The 20,203-nt window shown below is 36.3% G+C and overlaps 1 protein-coding gene across 2 annotated transcripts; it reads right to left on the reverse strand.

The window, feature by feature from the left end:
- Positions 1 to 8,363: 8,363 nt before the first annotated feature.
- LOC129256647 (S-adenosylmethionine sensor upstream of mTORC1-like) lies at positions 8,364 to 19,513 on the reverse strand. Of its 2 annotated transcripts, none has more exons than XM_054894805.2 (4): positions 18,777 to 19,513; positions 15,841 to 16,231; positions 12,995 to 13,109; positions 8,364 to 12,234 (listed from the first exon to the last, which is right to left on the reverse strand). In XM_054894805.2, exons 1-4 carry the CDS (start codon positions 18,856 to 18,858, stop codon positions 11,659 to 11,661), a joined length of 1,164 nt encoding a protein of 387 aa, XP_054750780.1. In that variant the 5' UTR covers positions 18,859 to 19,513; the 3' UTR covers positions 8,364 to 11,658. The 2 variants fall into 2 exon arrangements, with proteins under 2 accessions (XP_054750780.1, XP_063953853.1); XM_064097783.1 differs by lacking the exon at positions 18,777 to 19,513 and adding an exon at positions 16,348 to 16,502 and having other exon boundaries at positions 15,841 to 16,259.
- Between the last annotated feature and the right edge of the window lie 690 nt (positions 19,514 to 20,203).

The following is a 20,203-nucleotide window of genomic DNA, read 5'->3' on the forward strand; positions in this document are numbered from 1 at the left end:
ATACAGGCCATCCCCCCCACTTGAAATATAGTGATCGACACCCATGCTAGAGATGTGATTAAACCACTTGGTTCACTATACCTGTATAAATTTTTGCTTTTCTTTTACCTTGTTATTTTATACATATCCTTATATATTATCTCCTTCTTCCATTGGGGCCTATAACTCACAAGCTCTGCTTTCAACTTAAATTCTTATTGCGTATAATTTCTGTCTAAAGAACCATTTATTTCAACTCAAGATAATTATGTTATACTCATGTCAAGCATGTACGTGTCTGTATATGAATTATGGAAATAAACTAAACTGAAACTGAAACTGAAGCATTATTAATGTAGGAAGATACCAAATTGCTCATCCTTTTTCATGATTTATGAAACATATTGAACAGAGGTCAGAAATCTCTTTTTTCCGCTCGCGCTTCGTGCTCACATCAATATTGTTTGGTTATATACGTATACCGTTAATGATTACAAAAAGTGCTTAGAATGTCAATTTTTAAGGTCGTAATGTCAAAAAATTCGCGCTTAGCGCTCGCATAATTTTATCGTTGAAATATGCATCGCCGTAATGACTAACTGCTAAACGTCCTCAACAAGTGCCTTTTCGATCAGACCAGAACGCATATTAAAAATTTCTGCTCGCGAGTCGCAGTAATTATCTAGAATGTCCAGAATGTTCAATTTTCAGGACAAAATACATGAAATTCCGCTTCGCGTTCGCGCTATTTAAATTGGGCTTATGAGATTATTTCAAATTTATGTTGTTTTATAAGAATGATGCTAAGAAATTACTTTTATAGGACATGGGCGTTTTGCCCCCCCCCCCCACATTTATTACGACCAAGAAAAAAAAAGGAAAATGAAAGGGATAAGGGTGAAATGTAATATTTTTTTTCTAAATGTTATGTCAAAATCTATCACAAACTTAGATTTTTGTAATAAAAATTTCAAAATTTTTGCTCGCTCACAACTTCTTATCAATGTTACGCGATATGCCATATCGAGCCCCCTCAAAATTTTTGGGTCATTACGCCACCGGGACAACCCCTTCAAAGAAAGAAACAAAAATCAAATTTTGAGTTGCCAATCGGGGAAAATATGGGTGAAAAAAAAGTGGGCCCCCCTATTGGCCCCCCTAGATCTAGCCTTTCTAGGCCTAAACTAAGTTGATGATAAATGTTTGTTATTTTACATAGGTACCATCTCAGCTATTAGTGATATTCCAGGAGGTAGTATCAGATGATTTTCAAGAATAAGGAAAGATTAGTGCCATGAGCGTCTACTGACGGTGTGCGCGCTCTACAAATATACACTATAATTATTATCATTATAAACGCTAAATTATTGTTCTGGGTAAGAATGCCAGTAGGTTATTAAAGCCCATATATGGTGGGTTTTTTTTCCTTTGGGGGGGGGGTGGGGCTTTGCTTTATGTATCATACATGTTTATCCGTTCTGCATTAATTCGACAATTTATTTCCGTCTTGTATACTTGTCTCTTGTTTTCATTATCGGTTCAGCTGAATTTGGGAGACGCTATAAAAAGAGGGCAGGGGGCGGCCTCCATGATTTTTCAAGTAGTGAAAACAGTGACAGATGGAAATAAAAAGAGGAAGAAGAATACAAAAATAAACGAGGAGATTATTACAACAGAGGCCTGGGTCATGTTACCCATCTTATTTCATTGAGAAAAAAAATAATACTTTACCTTTAGTCTTGCCCCCTGATTACATAATGGTGATTATCTAACGAGATTGTGTGCGAAATATGCTTTTGAAGGTAACAATTTAATATCCATGTACATTCCATTTACCAAAAAATGTAACGTTTAATGTCAATCAGAGAATGTTGATTAAAAACTAAGCTTTCTTTAATTTCATGGTCATTACATTATAATTAAGGCCATAATGTTAGCACACTTTGATTGTATCATTAAAATGTTCCCCTATTGTAAAAGTGATGACAGCAAGCCCAAAGGCCATTATAGTTCTGTATTTATCAATAATCTTATTAAGAAATCATGAGTCATCGTGAATTCCAATGAGTCGTTGTCTGGGTCGATTGAAAAAGGGCGTGTCTATGATGCAACCATACATTGCACAACCTGATACTGTATGTCTACCAGGATGGTGTAAGGTTAATCTGTGGGGGGGGGGGGGGGAGGGGGTATACATGACCCTAATATGACATCATTTCTTTCTTGATTGAATATTAATTGCATTATAGAGCTACACGATTTGTACTTCTCTATTGGATATTCTTCTTCCCGCCCTCCCTGTCTTTCACTATCTCTTCTTAAAAACCACAGAGTTAGAAAACCCATACGAACGCCCCTGCCTACCCCCACACGGCAATAAATACCAAAATGTACAAAAATTATAATAAAAGGAAATGTATATTCTGGTTAGTGCATCCCCCTCAAAGACATTGTAAATCAGCTCTCATGCAATGAATTTATCCACTTTACAAAACGATGGTAAAATAAGCACGATAATTATATTGGGACTTTGCTGTATTGTTTGATTCTTACATTTTTCAAGTAGAGGTTAGCTCACAAACAATAACAAATAGAAACATCATTTTAAATAATATCAGTTTCCGATTCTAAGTTATACGAAATTATTTCATTATGAATTTCAAATGGAAAAAAAAAATCGTCTCAATTTACACAAATTACTTTCCAATGCAGGATACAGTCAGTATTGTAATCATTCTTAACACTGATACCATGGAGTTATTATTCAGAATGATATATAAATCCATGTTGATATACATACGTGTTGAATATACCGGTTAAAGATTTATCAAACAAGTGAAGAAACAATGACTAACCGCTTCGGAAATGCAACACGCAATGATAAATGATATACCAGAATATAGAAGGGAATATTTTAATTTAAATGCATTTTATCATTCTGTCATTGACATAATAATCCACTATAGCATTTAAGTCAAATTCCCAGGGGCGTCGCTCGAGGGGGGGGGGGAGACACCGCCCCTTCATTGAAATTATTTTGTCGAGAAATCTGAATATGTCGTCGGCAAAAAAATAAGAGAAGCGAAAAATAAGGACGGCACACCAGAGGACGGAAGAAAAGAAAATCAAAAGAAAGAAAACAAAAGTGAGAGAGAGAGAGAGAGAGAGAGAGAGAGAAGAAAGAGAGAGGGAGAGAGAGAGGGGGATAGTGAAAAAGATAAGGGGAAAACGAAAGGGTTTGTCCTCTCCCCTATTTTCCTTTTCTGTCTTTTTTTTTTTACATTAATTTATCTCTTTTTCTTGTCTCATTTCCTTCTTTATTCTTTGTCCCCGCTCCTTTTTTTAAAACCCCAACGGAACCCCCCCCCCCCAATTTGGCCAAATATGTTGACCTTTTTTATATTGAAGGTGTACAACCTCTGTAAGCATTATGTCTATCGAACTATATTTTATATTAGAAATTAATAAGTAATACATGATCATAATAGCAGAGAGATGTCCGAATATTGGCAAATATATTTCGTCAGTGTTCGGCAGTGGCTTAACTACGGAGGGGGACGTGCTCCCCCCATCGGCTGGCAAAACCAAAAAAAAAAAAACGGGGGAAAAGGAGAAAAAGAGGGAAAAAGAAAAAGAAACGCAGTGGGGAAGAAGAAATTATATTATATCATTTTATAATTATATAGGCCTATATATATAATATTACATAAGAATGTTATTTGGCAAAAAGAAGCTGCTGAAAACTGCTTATCTAATAAAAGAGAGCCAATGGAGTAAATTAGAAAGTCAAAAAGGGGCCTAAGCTTTCGATCCTAGCAGAATCTTCGTCGGAGGCAAAATTACAAACATATAAAGTGGAACAACCATAATATAGACCACAAACAAGCTACAGCAACACTAGAAACAAGGAGACAAAAGGGGACAATTTTACTGGGAACAAATTAACAATATGACTTTCTAAACATCACTTTTAGGGACAAACTTTTTTATTGGGGTGGGTGTTGGGGGCTTGCCAAATATAATCAATGGTGGAAAAAATGACCTTCTTTTTAGTGACAACTTCGATCACTATTAGTTAAACACCATTTTCCGTTTTTTTTTTTTTTTTTTTGGGGGGGCTTGCCATATTTTACGTGGGACAAAATTACCTTCATTTTTTTAGTGACAATCTTTTTTTTCATTTGTCAAATTTTACGCGAGACAAAATTACCTTCGATCATTGCTATAGTTAAAACCTTTTTTTTTTTTTTTTTTTTTTTTTTTGGGGGGGGGGGTTGCCAAATATCACGTGGACAAAATGACTTTCCCTTTTCTTATTTTTGTGGGGGGGGGGGGCTTGCCGAATATTACGCGGACAAAATGAATTTCATTTAAGTGACCATTTTTTTTTAACTTGTCAAACTTTACGCGAGACAATATAATGACCGGTTTTTTTTTTTTTAGTAAGAACCTTTTTTGGGAGTTGTCAAATTTTACTTGAGAAAATTCACCCCGCCCCCCCCCCCCCTACTTAATTTGGAAAATCTTGGATGCGCCTCTATATAGTTTGAATCATAATGAAGATTAAGATCATGCGTATATATAGCTTACATCCACGGCAGAAGCGTAAACCGCCGGGGGCATGCAGGCTGGCCCTTGATCCCCGGTCCAGTGGATTTCACAAAAAAAAAACGGGATAAGAGAAAAGGAATGAAGGAAGGAAAAGAAAGAAAGAAAGAAAGAAAGAAAGAAAGAAAGAAAGAAAGAAAGAAAGAAAGAAAGAAAGAAAGAAAGAAAGAAAGAAAGAAAGAAAGAAAGAAAGAAAGAAAGAAAGAAAGAAAGAAAGAAAGAAAGACAGAAAGAAAGAAAGAAAGAAAGACAGAAAGAGAAAGGGAAGAGAAATAAAAGGCCATAAAAAAGCAAAAGGAAAGAAAAATGCATGCGAGAATAATTCCGAATGTTATGTCAAAATCTATTGCAAAATTGATATTTAGAAAGTCAAAAAGGGGCCTAAGCTTTCGATCCTAGCAGAATCTTCGTTGGAGGCAAAATGACAAACATATAAAGTGGAACAACCATAATATAGACCACAAACAAGCTACAGCAACACTAGAAACAAGGAGACAAAAGGGGCATTAGAGAGTAGAGAAGACCAATCAGGTTAGTGAAGGGGATGAAAGAAAAGGAGTAGGCAGACACAATGTGTAAGTAAGGCCAAGAGGGATTAAGATAATGAGGCAGGCAACATCAAACAGGATCTGGAACAAAACAGTGATAGAGGGATGAATAACTAGAAAATTAGTGAGAGGTGGATCAAACAGGTTACAAAGAAAGGCATAATAAACTGGTGCATAAGAGTGGGGAAAAAAGGAAAAGAATGGGGAACAACTGATAATGTGTAAAAGACATATAAGTATATATGATAAAGCATTAAACAAACTAAGAGAAGAAGGTAAGTGTAAATATGTATCTATAAGTGATATGTATATAAATATATCCAAAAAAGAAATGTATATGAAAAAATATAAATACACATATGGTGTAACTGATATTGTAATCCGCTAGGTGTGACGGGAAAAAAACATAGGACTATACAGTAGGAAAAAAAAAAAAAAACCTGTATATGTGAAAAAGAGGAAGCAAATTGCCTAAAAAGGTAAAAGCAAATATAGAAGAGAGGGGGTGTATTATGAAGAAACCATAGTATACATGTAAATAAGCAAATGTGGTAAATCTAAAAGAGGTGAGTGGAGAAAAAAAAAATATATATACTAATTATTATATCGCCTGAATAAGGAAGAAAAAATTGGAGCTGAGCTTGTATGAGATATGGGAGGAAAGTAGAGGAAGAAACTAAAATGTAACTATTCAAAAGAGCTGAGGGGAAAAATGATATGTATATATAAATTGAAAGTGGATAGGAAAGAATAATCAGTCGTTCCCCTCTTGGATGTTCAGGCCATGAGGTTGGGTGGTGCGAAGTCGTCTCATCCAGAGCTTCTCTCTGCTAGTACGGACTGAGTCAGGACGGGTACCTAAAGATTCGATGCCCTGTAGCATCATGTCAGTGATGGAGTGGTTGGGGAGGTTCAAATGGCGGCCAACTGGAGTGTCCAGCTTTGCTGTGTTGACGGTGGATCTGTGCCCGTAAAATCGTCTCTTGAGTGTGGTCTTGGTTTCCCCTATGTATTGTACCCTACAAACTCTGCAAGTGATGAGATATACAACATTAGTGGTAGTGCATGTTATGTTGCCCTTGATTTGGTGAGACAGGCTGGTAGAGTTGCTGGTGAAAGTGTATTTCACATCTGATGCACCTGTTGCTGGTGCATTTGAAGGTGCCATGCTGTATGGGAGAAGAATGGTTAGTGAGGGAGGGCACTTCAGCACGAGGTCCCTGAGATTCGGTGGGCGTCGGTATGCTAGAAGGGGAGTATCGGGAACGGCCTGTTGGAGACGATCAGAAGTGTGTAAAATGTGGTGGTTATCACACAGGATTTTGCGGAGAGGGGGTAGATTGGGATGGAAGGTGGTCACAAGCGGTATTCTGCCGGTAGTCTCCTTGTCACTTTTTTGTTTGAGAACTTCAGATCTGGGGAGAGAACGAACTTTGTTAATTGCCAGTTGGACTGCCCTGGCCCCGTGGCCCCTGGCACAGAGATGTTTCTGCAAATTCCTGGCATGGAAGGAAAAATCAGGGTACTCGGAGCAGATACGGCGAAGTCTGAGGGCTTGACTGTAAGCGATGCCGGTTTTGCAGTGACGGGGGTGGCAGCTGGATGAGTGTTATTTGTTACACTTTTATGGGTATTTGCTAAGGGCTGTTCTGTTCATCTATCTTGGTGCTCCTCATTGTCTGTTTTATGTTATAAATACTTCTGTTCAAGGGTATAAATGGAACTAAAACAGCAAAATTTCAAGTCAATATACACCATATTTCCTCGCACTTCGAGCTTATTATTTTGTGTAGTGACTTATGCTTCTTTTTTCATGACTACTTAAAGTGATTGCCCCCTTTTAAGGTCCGAATATAAAACATTCCCAGTCCGTGCTTACGTTTGCATTAGTGGATTGCCGAGGATTGCTGAGATATGTCTGCTCTACATGAATTTCTAAAAACAGTCCTTAAAATGTCAAAATTTTCAGGTCTGAATATCAAAAATTTTCAGCTCGCGCTTCGAGCTCGCAATAATGAGATAGGTATCATGTTCATGATTACAATAACTACAAAATTTTAGGTGTAATTCTAAAAAAAAATCAGCACGCGATTGGCGCTCGCATTAGATGACTATGGTGAGATATGTATGCTCTTCATGAATTTCTTAAAAAAAATAGTCCTTAAAATGTCAGTCTGGGGACAATATTTACATAAATAATTACAAAACTTCAGGTCGCATTGTTTAGTGAGACAGTTACTTATCATAATTACAAAAAATTGCTTATAATATCCCCTTTTTAGGTCTAAAAATCAACAAATTTCAGTTCGCGCTATTCAATCAGTGAGATACCCTTTTCATGGCACAATCCCGGCACAATCCTTAAAATGTCTCTATTCGGTCAGTATACCTGGCCATTGAGCGCCCATAAGTGACTCAAAAATTTTGCTGGTGCCCCCCCATGCAGTGACCCACGGTACGCCCATGGCATTCGTTCACGTCATGTTTGGGTACATCATGACTTTAAACTAAGTTTCAGAACGTTTGGAAGATAAATGTGATATATCTCACTGAACCGTGTCACCAGACGTATTTTACATTTAAACGGAATGGGAGGAACGGGGGTAACTGTTAGCATGCAGCATATTTCTAGCGTAATGAGGAGTTAACTGTCAAATATAAAGACGCCCCCGGAAAAAAATAAATGCTCCCCGAGTGTGGTAACCCCCTTTTGTTCTCCTCCCATTAAAAAAAAAAAATATTTTGTTTGCGAGTTGCCCTGCATGCCGCTCTGATAAATTCTGGATCCGCCCCTGTCCAAGTAACACCTCTTAAAAGTGTATTTGATTTCACTGTCGCCAAAAACCGTAGAGCACGCAAGTCGTCAGAAATACTGGTATGTTTCTTATATTTTTTAACAATGACTAGGGTGCCTATGTCCAACCATGGACCTATTACGAATCAACCACACTTGTCATCTCTAATACCATTCTTTATCACCACTCACCCCCTCTCTCTTTTCCCCTATTCCCTCTCGTCTCTATTTTTCACATTCAGAGATGCATTTTTTTCCTTGGACATTGTTTTTGGAAAAGTGCCCCTAATGACATCGGTAGTATTCAGTGCATGATAATTTTGCCTGAAGGTACAAGATTCTCTCTGTCTATACTTGAATACAGCATTAGGGGCATCAAGATAATTCACATTATAGCCTCATCATAGTAGACCAAGACATCTAGAACAAAGTAATATGCTTTTGCAAAATTTAATCAATCTCTTCTTAACAAAATATCAACAAGAGTATTTCAAATACATAAAACATGTACAAACATAGATATATATTCCTAGCATTTTATATCGATATATTTATTCCAGACATTGTGTTTAGCCAGCTAGCAAACCCTGTCACTGAAAACTGGATGTCAAGTAATGATTTTTAGAATATATGTTATGCTGTCCATTGTCCAGCTTCTACCCAAGTATTTTTCTATTTTGGCACAACAGATTGTCCTATGCAATAATTCAAATACTATTTCGCATCCAATATTTTTCATTTATTCAATCTTATTTCTGCCACTGGAAATTGAGGATTCACCTATAACTTTACTGTGCTATTTCAAGAGGAATATAATATTCACATCACTTAAATTTGGTTGCCTCCCGTCCCATGTACACTCTGCTTTTTGAAGAAAGAAAGAAAAAGATAGAGATAACAAAAAATACAGAAAGAAGTTCGTGACATAGTGGCTTATAAAATCAGTATTGACAACTAACAAAATAAGTACAGGTAGAAAACAAAAAAATCAATTTGGCATTTAGAAAGCTTCTGATGAGCATAAAAAAAAATCACAATACCATTGGAGAGTTCACTCCAATAGTTGTCATAGCAGGGAATGGAACTACATGTACATGTAATTACACATCAATGGTTTGCAGTTCATGCTTACCTTTTGCATATAATGAAAATATTATGAAATAACCCTTATGTGGTGTACACACTACATCACCAAAGTTCTATTTGGATGGACTATCATATTGAAATGAAAAGCAAAGGTAAGATATTTGATATAGAGCATAAATGGAATGGACATCACAACTCTCTAAAAAACTAAACATGGTTGGCCAGTGGCTGGGTTTTATACACTTATTTGGTGTGACATACAGAATATATAAATGTTAAATTCACTATGCACCAATAGAGAATAATTAATGGATGGATCATGACACCATTCTCCATGGAAGTTTATTATTAAAGCTTCTTGGTGGAGTGGTTCTAACTCTCACAACTTTGAATTCATCCCTATTACATGTACATCAACCTTGTTTTGAATTGAAACAATTTGAGGTATATGGATGTATACATAGTAGGATTTTTCTTTTATTGATGTTTGAGTTAAAGTAGGGCGATAACATCCAAAGTCCTAAAAAAGCCCTTGGAGAAATTAGCTAAAAATGCAGCATTAACTATTACAAAACCTTATCATTTGAAATGCTGTAAATGCTGGTGCTGTTATCAGCAACAAAATTCTGTTGATATATCGCTAAAAATATCTTTCCGATATCGATAACTATCGACAAAAGAACATAATCAATTCACATTTTTTATGCATTGATTGAATATAAAAAGAGAGATTGTGTTTTGTAAAAAGTAATTGTATTTTGCTGATATTTTGGAGTAATTTCTGTTGCTGTTTTGTGCATTTTGAGGAAAAATACATTTTCCGTTTGAAAAACTGCTTTCAAAAGGCCGTTTCCGTGAATTCTGTCCGTTTTCCGCAATTGCGGAAAATCACTGTCATGTCCTTAATAGCGGGTATTATCAACAATGATCAAGAGGTTATCGATAACAGCACTAGTAAATGCATACATGTATCACATACATGAACCTTCCTAAAATTGAATGTGAATAGTCATAAAAAGAGAAAAATTGCACTATACTTCATATCCAAGTGATATTTTATCATGTCCACACTACCAGAAGTGCACTGAATAATAATAATACTGAAGATGAATTGTTCACAACTTAGTGACCACAAAAATAATCACAGACCTTGTAAGAAATTAGCATCAGATTAAAGGTGTATAGATAGGTAGATATGATGAATTTTGTTTGCTACGTGAGAAACATACAGCATTTCTTGTTCAATAGAGCTAATACTGATTGATAGGCTGGTGAATGCCAACAGAATATAAATGAAGACCTCAGATAAAGACCTTCTATGTCTGGACAGATGAAACAGAAAATAAAAAATCCAAGCAAATCTACACAAAACTGTTGGAAAATATGTTGGATGATATTGTAAGACGTGAAAGTTCCAATAGCAAAGATGTCCGGACATAGAACCCAACTTAAATCCTTCTCATATGAACAGAAGGGAGTGTTTTCTCATTATTGCTCTAACACTGAAATTGAATCTTTAGTTAAAGACAGGCCCTAACCAATACTACCCATGACATCACTCAATAGTGGATGGACTGTAGAATTTCTGGAACCAACTTTTTCAAACAGCAGATTGGATGAAATTCAAAGTAGTACTCCCTGTTTATTACAAAAATTAATGCTAACTTTGATTCTAAGCAGGGTTGATAAATATAGTAAGATAGCCCACCCAACCCCACTCTAAAAAAAAAAAAAAAGGGGGGGGGGGGTCTAAATTCAAAGAGTACTAGAATTGTAATGAATATAGGAAGAATGAGGAAGAGGGTATCACAGGGTACTGGGGTTAAGTATTTTACAACTTAATTTATAGGGGAACATTTGAGATGATCTACACAGTTGCATTGCAAGACTGTATGTCATTTATCATTCTACATGCTACTTTTAAGCATCACACATATATGTATAACAACATCCAACTGATTTGTCATTTGATCAAATGCTAAAACAATTCACAAGAACATCCAAGTGACACTACACACCAATGTGCCTTTTACTTCATTACACAAAAGCAATGGGATATTTGAGCAGATGGGTTTTCCATTTCAAAATTAAAATTATAGTTGGAAGATACTTTCACAATGTAGTACTCTTCAATCATTAAAGGGTGTTCATCATAACAGCAAGCTGGCTGAGACATATCAATAAAGGGTTAACCACATTCCACTAAAGAATAACAAGATAATAAAATGTTTAAATTTGGTGACATCTTGTGAGCAGCACTCGATTATATCAAGCGTTTCACAAAGTTACAATTGACATTTCATGTGTATTCAATATCATCTGAAACGCCATGAAATTTTTTTATAGTCTTCACAGGCCATGGAAAATAGAAATTGGTGGACTTCTCATTGAATTATGTAACAATTAATTATCATAGGGAAATATTTCCTGTACCCCCTGCCAATCTATACCATATTTAGTCTTTTTTTTTTTACATACAAACATTATTCATAGTGACAAGATTTGATAGCTGGTGAGTTTGGAAAAAGGCACTTATACTATCTGAAACAAATATACTCATTCAAACACCATCTTGAAAGAACTGAATTCCAAGGTTCTGTCTCTATTCTGAGGTTATTTTTGATATAGTCTTATTGAAGACTTCTACCATAGCTCAGATAAATCATCAACAAAATGTGATGGCAGTTCATTGAAGGCCTCGCTCAAGTCGGCTATCTCTGCTTCGGTCTTGGGAAGACAGTCAGAAAACACGCTTTCCTCTACTTCTTCATTAAAGTCCTGTGGGATGTAGAGCATGTCTGGTCCAACTTCATTGCCAGACAGGTCAGCTGGTGGTTCTTGAGAAGTCTTACGGAAGGCCATATAGTGCATGTGTGTATCCTTACGGTAGCGCCATCTGGTGAACCCCAATGACTCTATGGCAGTCCTCCAGCTCTTGACCATACCAGCATTACGGTTCTGATGAGAGGAGTCAGGGGTGATGATTAAGAGAAGGCCATTCATCTGTAACAGTTGATGAGCCTTCTGACAACAAATCCATCTTTGGTATGGTGAAGGAAAGTAGGACAGAAGCAGAGAGAAGACTATGACATGAAAGCACTCCCTAGGAAGTGTCTCCACAGGACTTTTTAACGTTCTTAGGTATCTATTTACTGTGTCTGGAGCTACTTGAAGAGGTTGTTGTATTTGAAGATTCAAGAAGTCACATTTATGAACACTCTGTGGAGAGAGAATGAAAATAAGGAAGAGTTGTTATAATTGGAATTTGAACCAGTCTTTCAACCTTTGCTATTATATTTGGTTAGACAATATAAAGGCATAAAAGATCTACAACCTGAAGTTATACTTCAAAAAATAACCTTTTAGAGGCCTCTATTTCTGGGTTGAGTAAAACCTCAGGAAGTGAATAGACAAAGGGAATGGAACATATTTCCGCCCGTTTGTGACAATGCTTACAAAAGTAGACACACTTATATTTGATTGAAAGTCCCTCAATTTCCTGCTATTTTCCTACTTTCCCACAGCAAAGAGAAATACCTTGGTACATGACTAGGGCTGGGGGGGGGGGGGGGAAGGAGTTTCACAAAGAGGTAAATATGGCATGTTATTTAACACGTTTTCTGATTGATGGATATGCAGTTGTGCGAGTCCCGTGCACATTTTCTGACCAATGCAGTGATGTGTTATATATACCGCATGAAAATGAATTTAAGTGCGACTAAGTCACACTAAAATCTTTGTGAAACACCCCCGGTGTCTGAAAAACAAACCCTGATCTCCTATGCTTTAGTTTCTAATCTTGCTTTAAAGGGTATTAAATGTACAATGTACATATTTTTCTTTAGTATATAATGTTAAAATTTATAAAGAAAGAAAATGTAAGTGGAGTACATGCATTTAGAATTCAATTGCTTGAGTTTATTATTATTTTAATCCAAAGAGGTGCTTGATTAGCCCATGGGCAAACAAATCTACTCACTTCAACTGCAGGTGAGATGTCTATACCAACTGCTAGGAATTCATCATATTCTAGGAATGGATTGAAACAGCTGCCTACATCTAGAAGTCTTAACTGGCCAGAAAATGGCAGAGATCTGTAAATTAGAATGATGAAAAAGAAAAGAATAACAATCTACATGTAATTCAGAAATATAAATTCATTTTAATATAAAAACTCCTATGACTAATTATTAGAAAAATATAATGGCATTAATAAAGATCAAACAGCTTGATAACATTCATTTTTTGCCTCCTCTGGATAACAATACTTCAGAAGTTTAACAAAGAACAACTACAACAAGTATCTCAGTGGAAAATTCCACTTGGCAATCTTGGGGGTCTCTCATTGCAGCCAGGGATTCAGTTGAAAGTAGGTCAGGGGTTCATGTTCAGTCTTAAGATGTGAAAGTGAAAGAAATCACCCCTTCACAACACTTGAGATAAATATAGTAAACCCTTTTTTGCTAGTAATCTTCACAAGAATTTCATTGCTTAGAGTGCATAATTAAGTTATAGAGCATGCTTGATAGCAAATGCAGTCCTTTGATCTTCACAAACCTCAGAAATACATTTTCATTACCATCCATTGTCATATGCCAGATATAATTTGTGTACTTCATGAACAAATGTAGGTTGGAAAGTTTACAATCTGAATCTATTGTCTCAATTGTTGTTATGCATTATTGTTTTTTCACACTAACATGTATACATCTCACATGAAATTTGAATATCATTAAGCACTGACCCATTACAAATGAGGGCCTATGGTATATTTATCACCTGGCATTAAAGCACCTGATGATGCATGTGTCTATTTGCTAGAGGCCATTGTTCAATAGAGATCAAGTACAAACTAGTTGAGTGTTTACAGGCAGATTGAGAGAGTCCAGGGTCCCTGTGGATGACCCAATAACACAAAACAAGTTCTCTGATTGGTAGAATTTGTGGGCGTGTGTGGAGGTGTTGACAATGGAAGTCTCCACATATCAAGTAGCATAGAATTGCAGGCAGTATTGATTCAGTAGGCTAGTATCCAGACTTACATACTATTTTGTCTGTTCCTCGATTATTTCTTAAATGATCTCTTGAACATGGCTGCCTTTCATCTTGTTTCAATTACTTTAATTTCGACCTTCAGAAACCATGCTAAAGCAACTGAATTTTTGATGCTCACAAACATCAATTTATTGTACAGATAAAGACAATTGAGCTTACAGAAATAAATGAAGCAGTATGGACTCTTTATCCACTCTCCCCATTTCTATTCATAAGCAGAATTTGAACAATCGAACAATGGATAAAACCTCTAGGGGCATTCACTGACCTGGAGCTTATTAACATAAAATACCTTCAGAAATCCAAGCAGTCTTACAATTACATAAAGCATTTTATTAATTGCCAAAGCTACCTGTTCATGTACATGTAGTATCACATAAAAAACAAAAACATTCTTACAGTCCTCAATTTATGAAAATGACAGCATGTAGTCAATGTTTTCCTTCCTTTTATTTAATAAGGTAACTTACATGTTAAATCTATTGCCCTTCTGTTCATGTAGCATACCAGCAAATAACAAGCACTCAATATAATAATGCTTGATCTGTTGCCTTAGTATTTTAACATTTAAGGCTAGCTGACTGCTGAGTACATGTGCATGCATAACTCTTGTTTGATTATTATGTAACAGTTGTGAAGATTATCCTGGTATAATCAATATATACAATGTCCATTTAAACATCAACCTTGAGCTAATTTTATCTCCAAGGACTCAGCTGTAGTCTGCAGTAATGGACAGCTGATCAATACACACAAGACTTGGGTAGAGTGGGTGTTATACATGTACATTTTGATTCTTATAATAAAAAGTTGCAATTTTTTAATCAAAATAATAATGATGTTGTAAACCTGAAACTATTTGACAAATAATCCTCATTATCTTCTTTCTATCTTTATCCAGCACTTGTTTACAACGTCAATCAACAAAGGAAAGTTGCTGCAAATCAATTAGGGACCCCGGTATACCTAATTTAGCATCAGTTAAGCTTATGCAATGCAAATTATCCCAATTTCCTGATTTACACACTGACCAATCGTCAACAGGTCCTCTGACTTTTCTGATGGAATACTCCTTTACCTTTATTAAATTTTTAAGGGGGGGGGGGGGGTGGGTGTCACCCCTAATAAGCCTTAGGATAGATGTTTAAATATCCAATTTGATGTCATCCTATATTGTTCATGACAACTACCTGAATTATGTATTATCAAGGAATACAAAATACTAATTGAATAAAAAGAAAAAAACACACACACCCTGGTAGTGAAAACCACCTTTTTTTTGTAATCAACCGTACGCAATGAGACGGACCTGGGGATATTGGTAAAAGTTTATGCATGGCCAGTGGGCTGCAGACAGTGGACCAGTCTTTTACATGCAACTTAATTTGCTGGCAAATCCACTGCCGATTCGTGCCGAAGTCATGTCATGGCACAGAGGGGAAGGGGCTTGCTAACAGCATTTCCTGTGATGAAGGTTGCCAGGATGTCTTTACAGTTCTGGCTAGACAAAAATATCAACATTAAAGTAGTCACTCAGCCCTACATGGGATATTTCTGAAGTTCCCTCAATCTAGCTATAAAATGCTATGCAGGGTTGACATGTTGTCAACAAGCTTTTATAATCTGGAATACTTTAATCAAGCATTAAAACCTTGAATATGAGCCAAACAAAAGACATTACCCTAATGCCCTTCATTTGCCATAAATTGCTGTCTTTTGCATTTCACCCCCACATTTATTTCAATATTATTAGACTAAAATGAAACTTACATTGCATTATGCCTGTTGCCTAAGGGATGTGTTTGGTCAAAATACTGTTGGTGAAATTCTTCTAGTGAAGAGAGTAATGATGATGATATATTGTTGCCATTTGAATTGCCATTAAGGTTCCTAACGAAGGTAGAGCCATTGCACAGCCACCTAGATTCCTCCTTCCTTTGTCGATGGTGTTCCCTTCTCCTCCTATCCTTGTCCAGTACAGTTTTCATACCACCTTGAAAGAAGTATTCTATGCAAGCATCATGGCACCATTTTATCCTGTCATCTGCATGTTTAGCTGACCAATGTTCTTGAGCAAGGTGTTGCATGGCATAGGCATATTCTCCCAAGGAGACTTCATCTTCACAGTGTTCATTCCAGATCTTTTCATAGTCGCCACCAGCTGTTTTAAGAAAATAAACATCGTAATTCTGTTAAGAGTTTTTACAGTGTAATAACTATAGTTATTGCAAAAGTGTTTCTAAAATGATCTAATATCATGCACATTTTTTGTCATACCATTTTGATTACCAGTATAACTTATGAAATGGGATGTCAGTAACATATCATGTGGATTTCTAGTAACAACTGAGTTTGCCCCCATCCAGTGTCCACTCAGGCAATCCATTTTTATGGACAATCCATCCACCGCTGACTGTGAGAAGACTGACTGCAATGGATAATAAAATACTTCTATATAAAAAACCCAACAAATCATATTCCTATCAAGATGAACTAAAAAAAAACAGTGTCTATATAATTAACCTAATTCTGAAGTTCATTCTCAACACAAATAGTTAGGAACAATGAATTGTTCACTCAATAAACCTTATCAAGGGAGAGAAAAATCAAGAGTATCAATTTTCAATCTTATCAATATACTTATAGCCTTACATGTATACTCCTTGACAAATTGACAAACATGTCGATTATAGACAATACGTTTATGCTGTTCAAAGTCCCATTGTTAAATAAAGGACATAGGCCTACATTGTAGGGCTACAGTATCCGCCAACTTGAAAAATCAACACAATTTATTACGGCTTTTGAAACTGATTGACAGGTTAACAACACATTACACCAACATGACATAAATTTTGTGTACTGCTTGTAGGCCTATGATTATATTCAAATGTTTTTCTTTCTTGTACATTTCGTATTAAGAGAAAGAATACTTAAGCAATGGTAATAATAAACTTGAAATATGATATCAAAACAATACATTGGGTCTACATGTATCCACAGAATTGTTTCTTTGAATTGTATCAGTCTTTCAACTGAGTCAACACAAACTACATGTACATCAGGCAAAAAATAATGTTTTTGGGAGCTATTTTTCACAGCCTACTGCCTAAATCTACAACAGTGAACAGTGAGTGGATGAGCTTTAATATTGCAGTGAATGGGGATAATCGGGGGGGGGGGGGGGGGGGGGTGGCTCTCTTAATTTTCTATGGCTCTTTAGAGCATTCAGGGATAAATTGCACCGAGCCCCTGTGCAATTTTTTTCCCCTGAAATATATTTTTACAGACAGCTTGAGCATTACTTTAAGGCTTAGCTAGGCCCTGTATGATTAGACCCAGAGTCACAAAATTCTGAAACTTTAAATATTGCCCCCCCCCAAAAAAAAATATATATTTGGCTAAATACATCTTCAATTTTATGCAGATACGGTAGTCTATAATTTAAAGGACAAGTCCACCCAGACATAAAGTTGATTTCAATAAAAAGAGAAAAATCAAACAAGCATAACACTGAAAATGTCATCAAAGTCAGATGTAAAAAACATGAAAGTTATGACATTTATTAAAGTTTCGCTTTATTTCACAAAACAGTTATGCACACTTGCAGAGTATCCTGGTCGGTATGCAAATGAGGAGATTGATGATGTCATCCACTCACTATTCCTTTTGTTTTTTATTATATGAAATATGAAATAATGAAATATTGTATATTCACACAATAAAAAACAAAAGAAATAGTGAGGGACGGACATCATCCTTTGTCTCATTTGCACGTCACTGAGTTGTGCATTTCACTGTTCTGTGAAAAATAAGCGAAACTTTAAAATGTCATGGCTTTCTTATATTACATCCGATTTTCATGAAATTTTCTATGTTATGCTAGTTTGATTTTTCTCTAGATCTATTTCAAATCAACATTCTTCTGGGGTGGACTTGACCTTTAAAATAAATTTTGATAAAATGAATTTCAAGAAAATATTGATTTATTCAATTTCTGATTGGTAACAGTAACACCTCCATACAATGTTGTTAATGTATTTCACTTGACTGGGCGTTGTGGCACGCGCCTATAATACAAGCTGTGGGGAAGTTACAAATTGATGCAGAGGTTCGGGCCCTGGTCACGTCTTTCGGATGGTGACGTTAAAGGTCGGTCCCAGACGTAAATAATCATATCTGATTGATACACGTCTGACAAAACTCAAATACACACACACACACACTTGTTTTGTGTAGATGGGGCCAGACAGGAGAACCAACAAGTTCAGTAAACTATGAGAACTAACAAAACTTGAGTTTTTGTGCAAAAAATTGTGTTTTTAGGACATTTCTACGTTTGATCTAGAAAAAGAATATGATTGATTGAGATAGATCTACCCCGTATGGAAAACAAGGGTAGATATGGCAGACATTACATTCCAAAGTTTAAATACCGTCTACTAGTAGGATGGGGGGTTGGGTGTCCGGACACGTAACAGAAATGAAGCCTTGTTTTTATCTCAGGAATAAACCAAAAATATAGGTTGAATAGTTTTTTTTCACCATCAATATTTGTTCTTTATAATATTTTTTTATATTCTGTGCTAAAAAGAATTAAAGACATTGCTTGTAAACTTTTCAAAATTGAGAGTAAAAGTCATGTGTCCGGACACCCAACCCGTCCGGACACACAACCACTAGGTATACTACTACCGGTACTGTACCTGTGTCATATAATGAATAGAATGGCCCAGTCTGCAAGGTCAAACCTTGTGGATGAGATATAAATGTCAAACAGCAAGTCATCTTTGCCAAGCGTCAAGAGCAACAGAGCCCGATACACAGTGCTAGTTGCAGTCCAACTTGCGCGGCAAGTCTGGTAATGGCAGTCCACTTCGAAATCGATTTGGTGATTTTTCACTTTCAGAAATTCGGATGGTACCGTACCGGTACCTTTTTTGTATGAAAAACAATCAAAACAAGTAGATCCTTTCCTTAGTACTTTGGTTGCAATCTTTGGAAGCTCCTTTTCTATTGACAATTTGTCCCACAAATTTCTCAAATCAGATATAAAAAGGGTCAAGTCAACGACAACGACGGACGAAAGCCTGAGTGATCTGCGATGATGAGATCGAGGAGAAATCTAAATAATTCTCTGACTCTGCTGGAATGCAATAAAGTGAAGTAGCAGCAGCACTTCTCCAACAATGGTATCAGTTTGTCGTTTGAATTTACAAAAAAAAAAGTTATCACAGGACAAAAATTAGTAGCCTATTCGGCTTGCTAAGCATCCGATCTTGATAGCCCCTCTCAGCAATCAGCTGATGGCTGCTATTCCTGTCCGTATTGCAATGCAAGTGAACCAGCTGTTTTTTGAACAGGGCACAGCAACTCGACCGCGATCGATTTGCTCAGTCTTTTGTGTAGACAACCATTACAGCTGGAAATCTTCCACTGCCTCTCCGTTATAAATATTTAGTAGTTTCATTTCGCTGTTGTCACATGGGTAGACACACCTCCGATGATTGACCAATCACTCAGTAGATGGCAACTATATTATAATGAGCTTATATCCGAAGTTGTACAGTAATTTCTGATTGGACAATCAACGTAGAAACAAATAGATATTCACATAGAAACAGTACCTGATTGGACATTACCATGTGGCAAGAGCACGGGTCACAGTTCATATGAATTATTCATAAAGATCTGCACGTGCAGAACAGGGAAAGCAGGCGAGTTTGAGATCTCAAGCCGTATAATTTGAATTGATTTATAAATAACATGGCAATACTGAATTCTAAAGGGTGCTCGTAATTGCATTAATACAGGCATAAGTAGATGAGATGATTTTTTTTAAAGAAAATACAATTTCTATGGAGGTGTAAATTTCCCTGTTACATGTATTTCGAACTAAAAAGCTGTATAGGCTTATAGGCATCACCGCAGATCATGGAAATTAGAATTTCATCAGTGTCCGCTCAAAACAAATCATCAACACTCTTGAACAGAAAATATTAATCTTTATTATGTCGGTCTTGTCATGATCGGACCACCTCTCAAGTTTTTTTCGTCGAATATGTCGAAAGGTGGGATTTACCCCACGATGCATGAGTCATTTAATAGTGAAACGACCAGCTGCTGCACGTGG

The sequence above is a fragment of the Lytechinus pictus genome, chromosome 3, assembly GCF_037042905.1.
Source record: "Lytechinus pictus isolate F3 Inbred chromosome 3, Lp3.0, whole genome shotgun sequence".
NCBI lineage: Eukaryota > Metazoa > Echinodermata > Echinoidea > Temnopleuroida > Toxopneustidae > Lytechinus > Lytechinus pictus.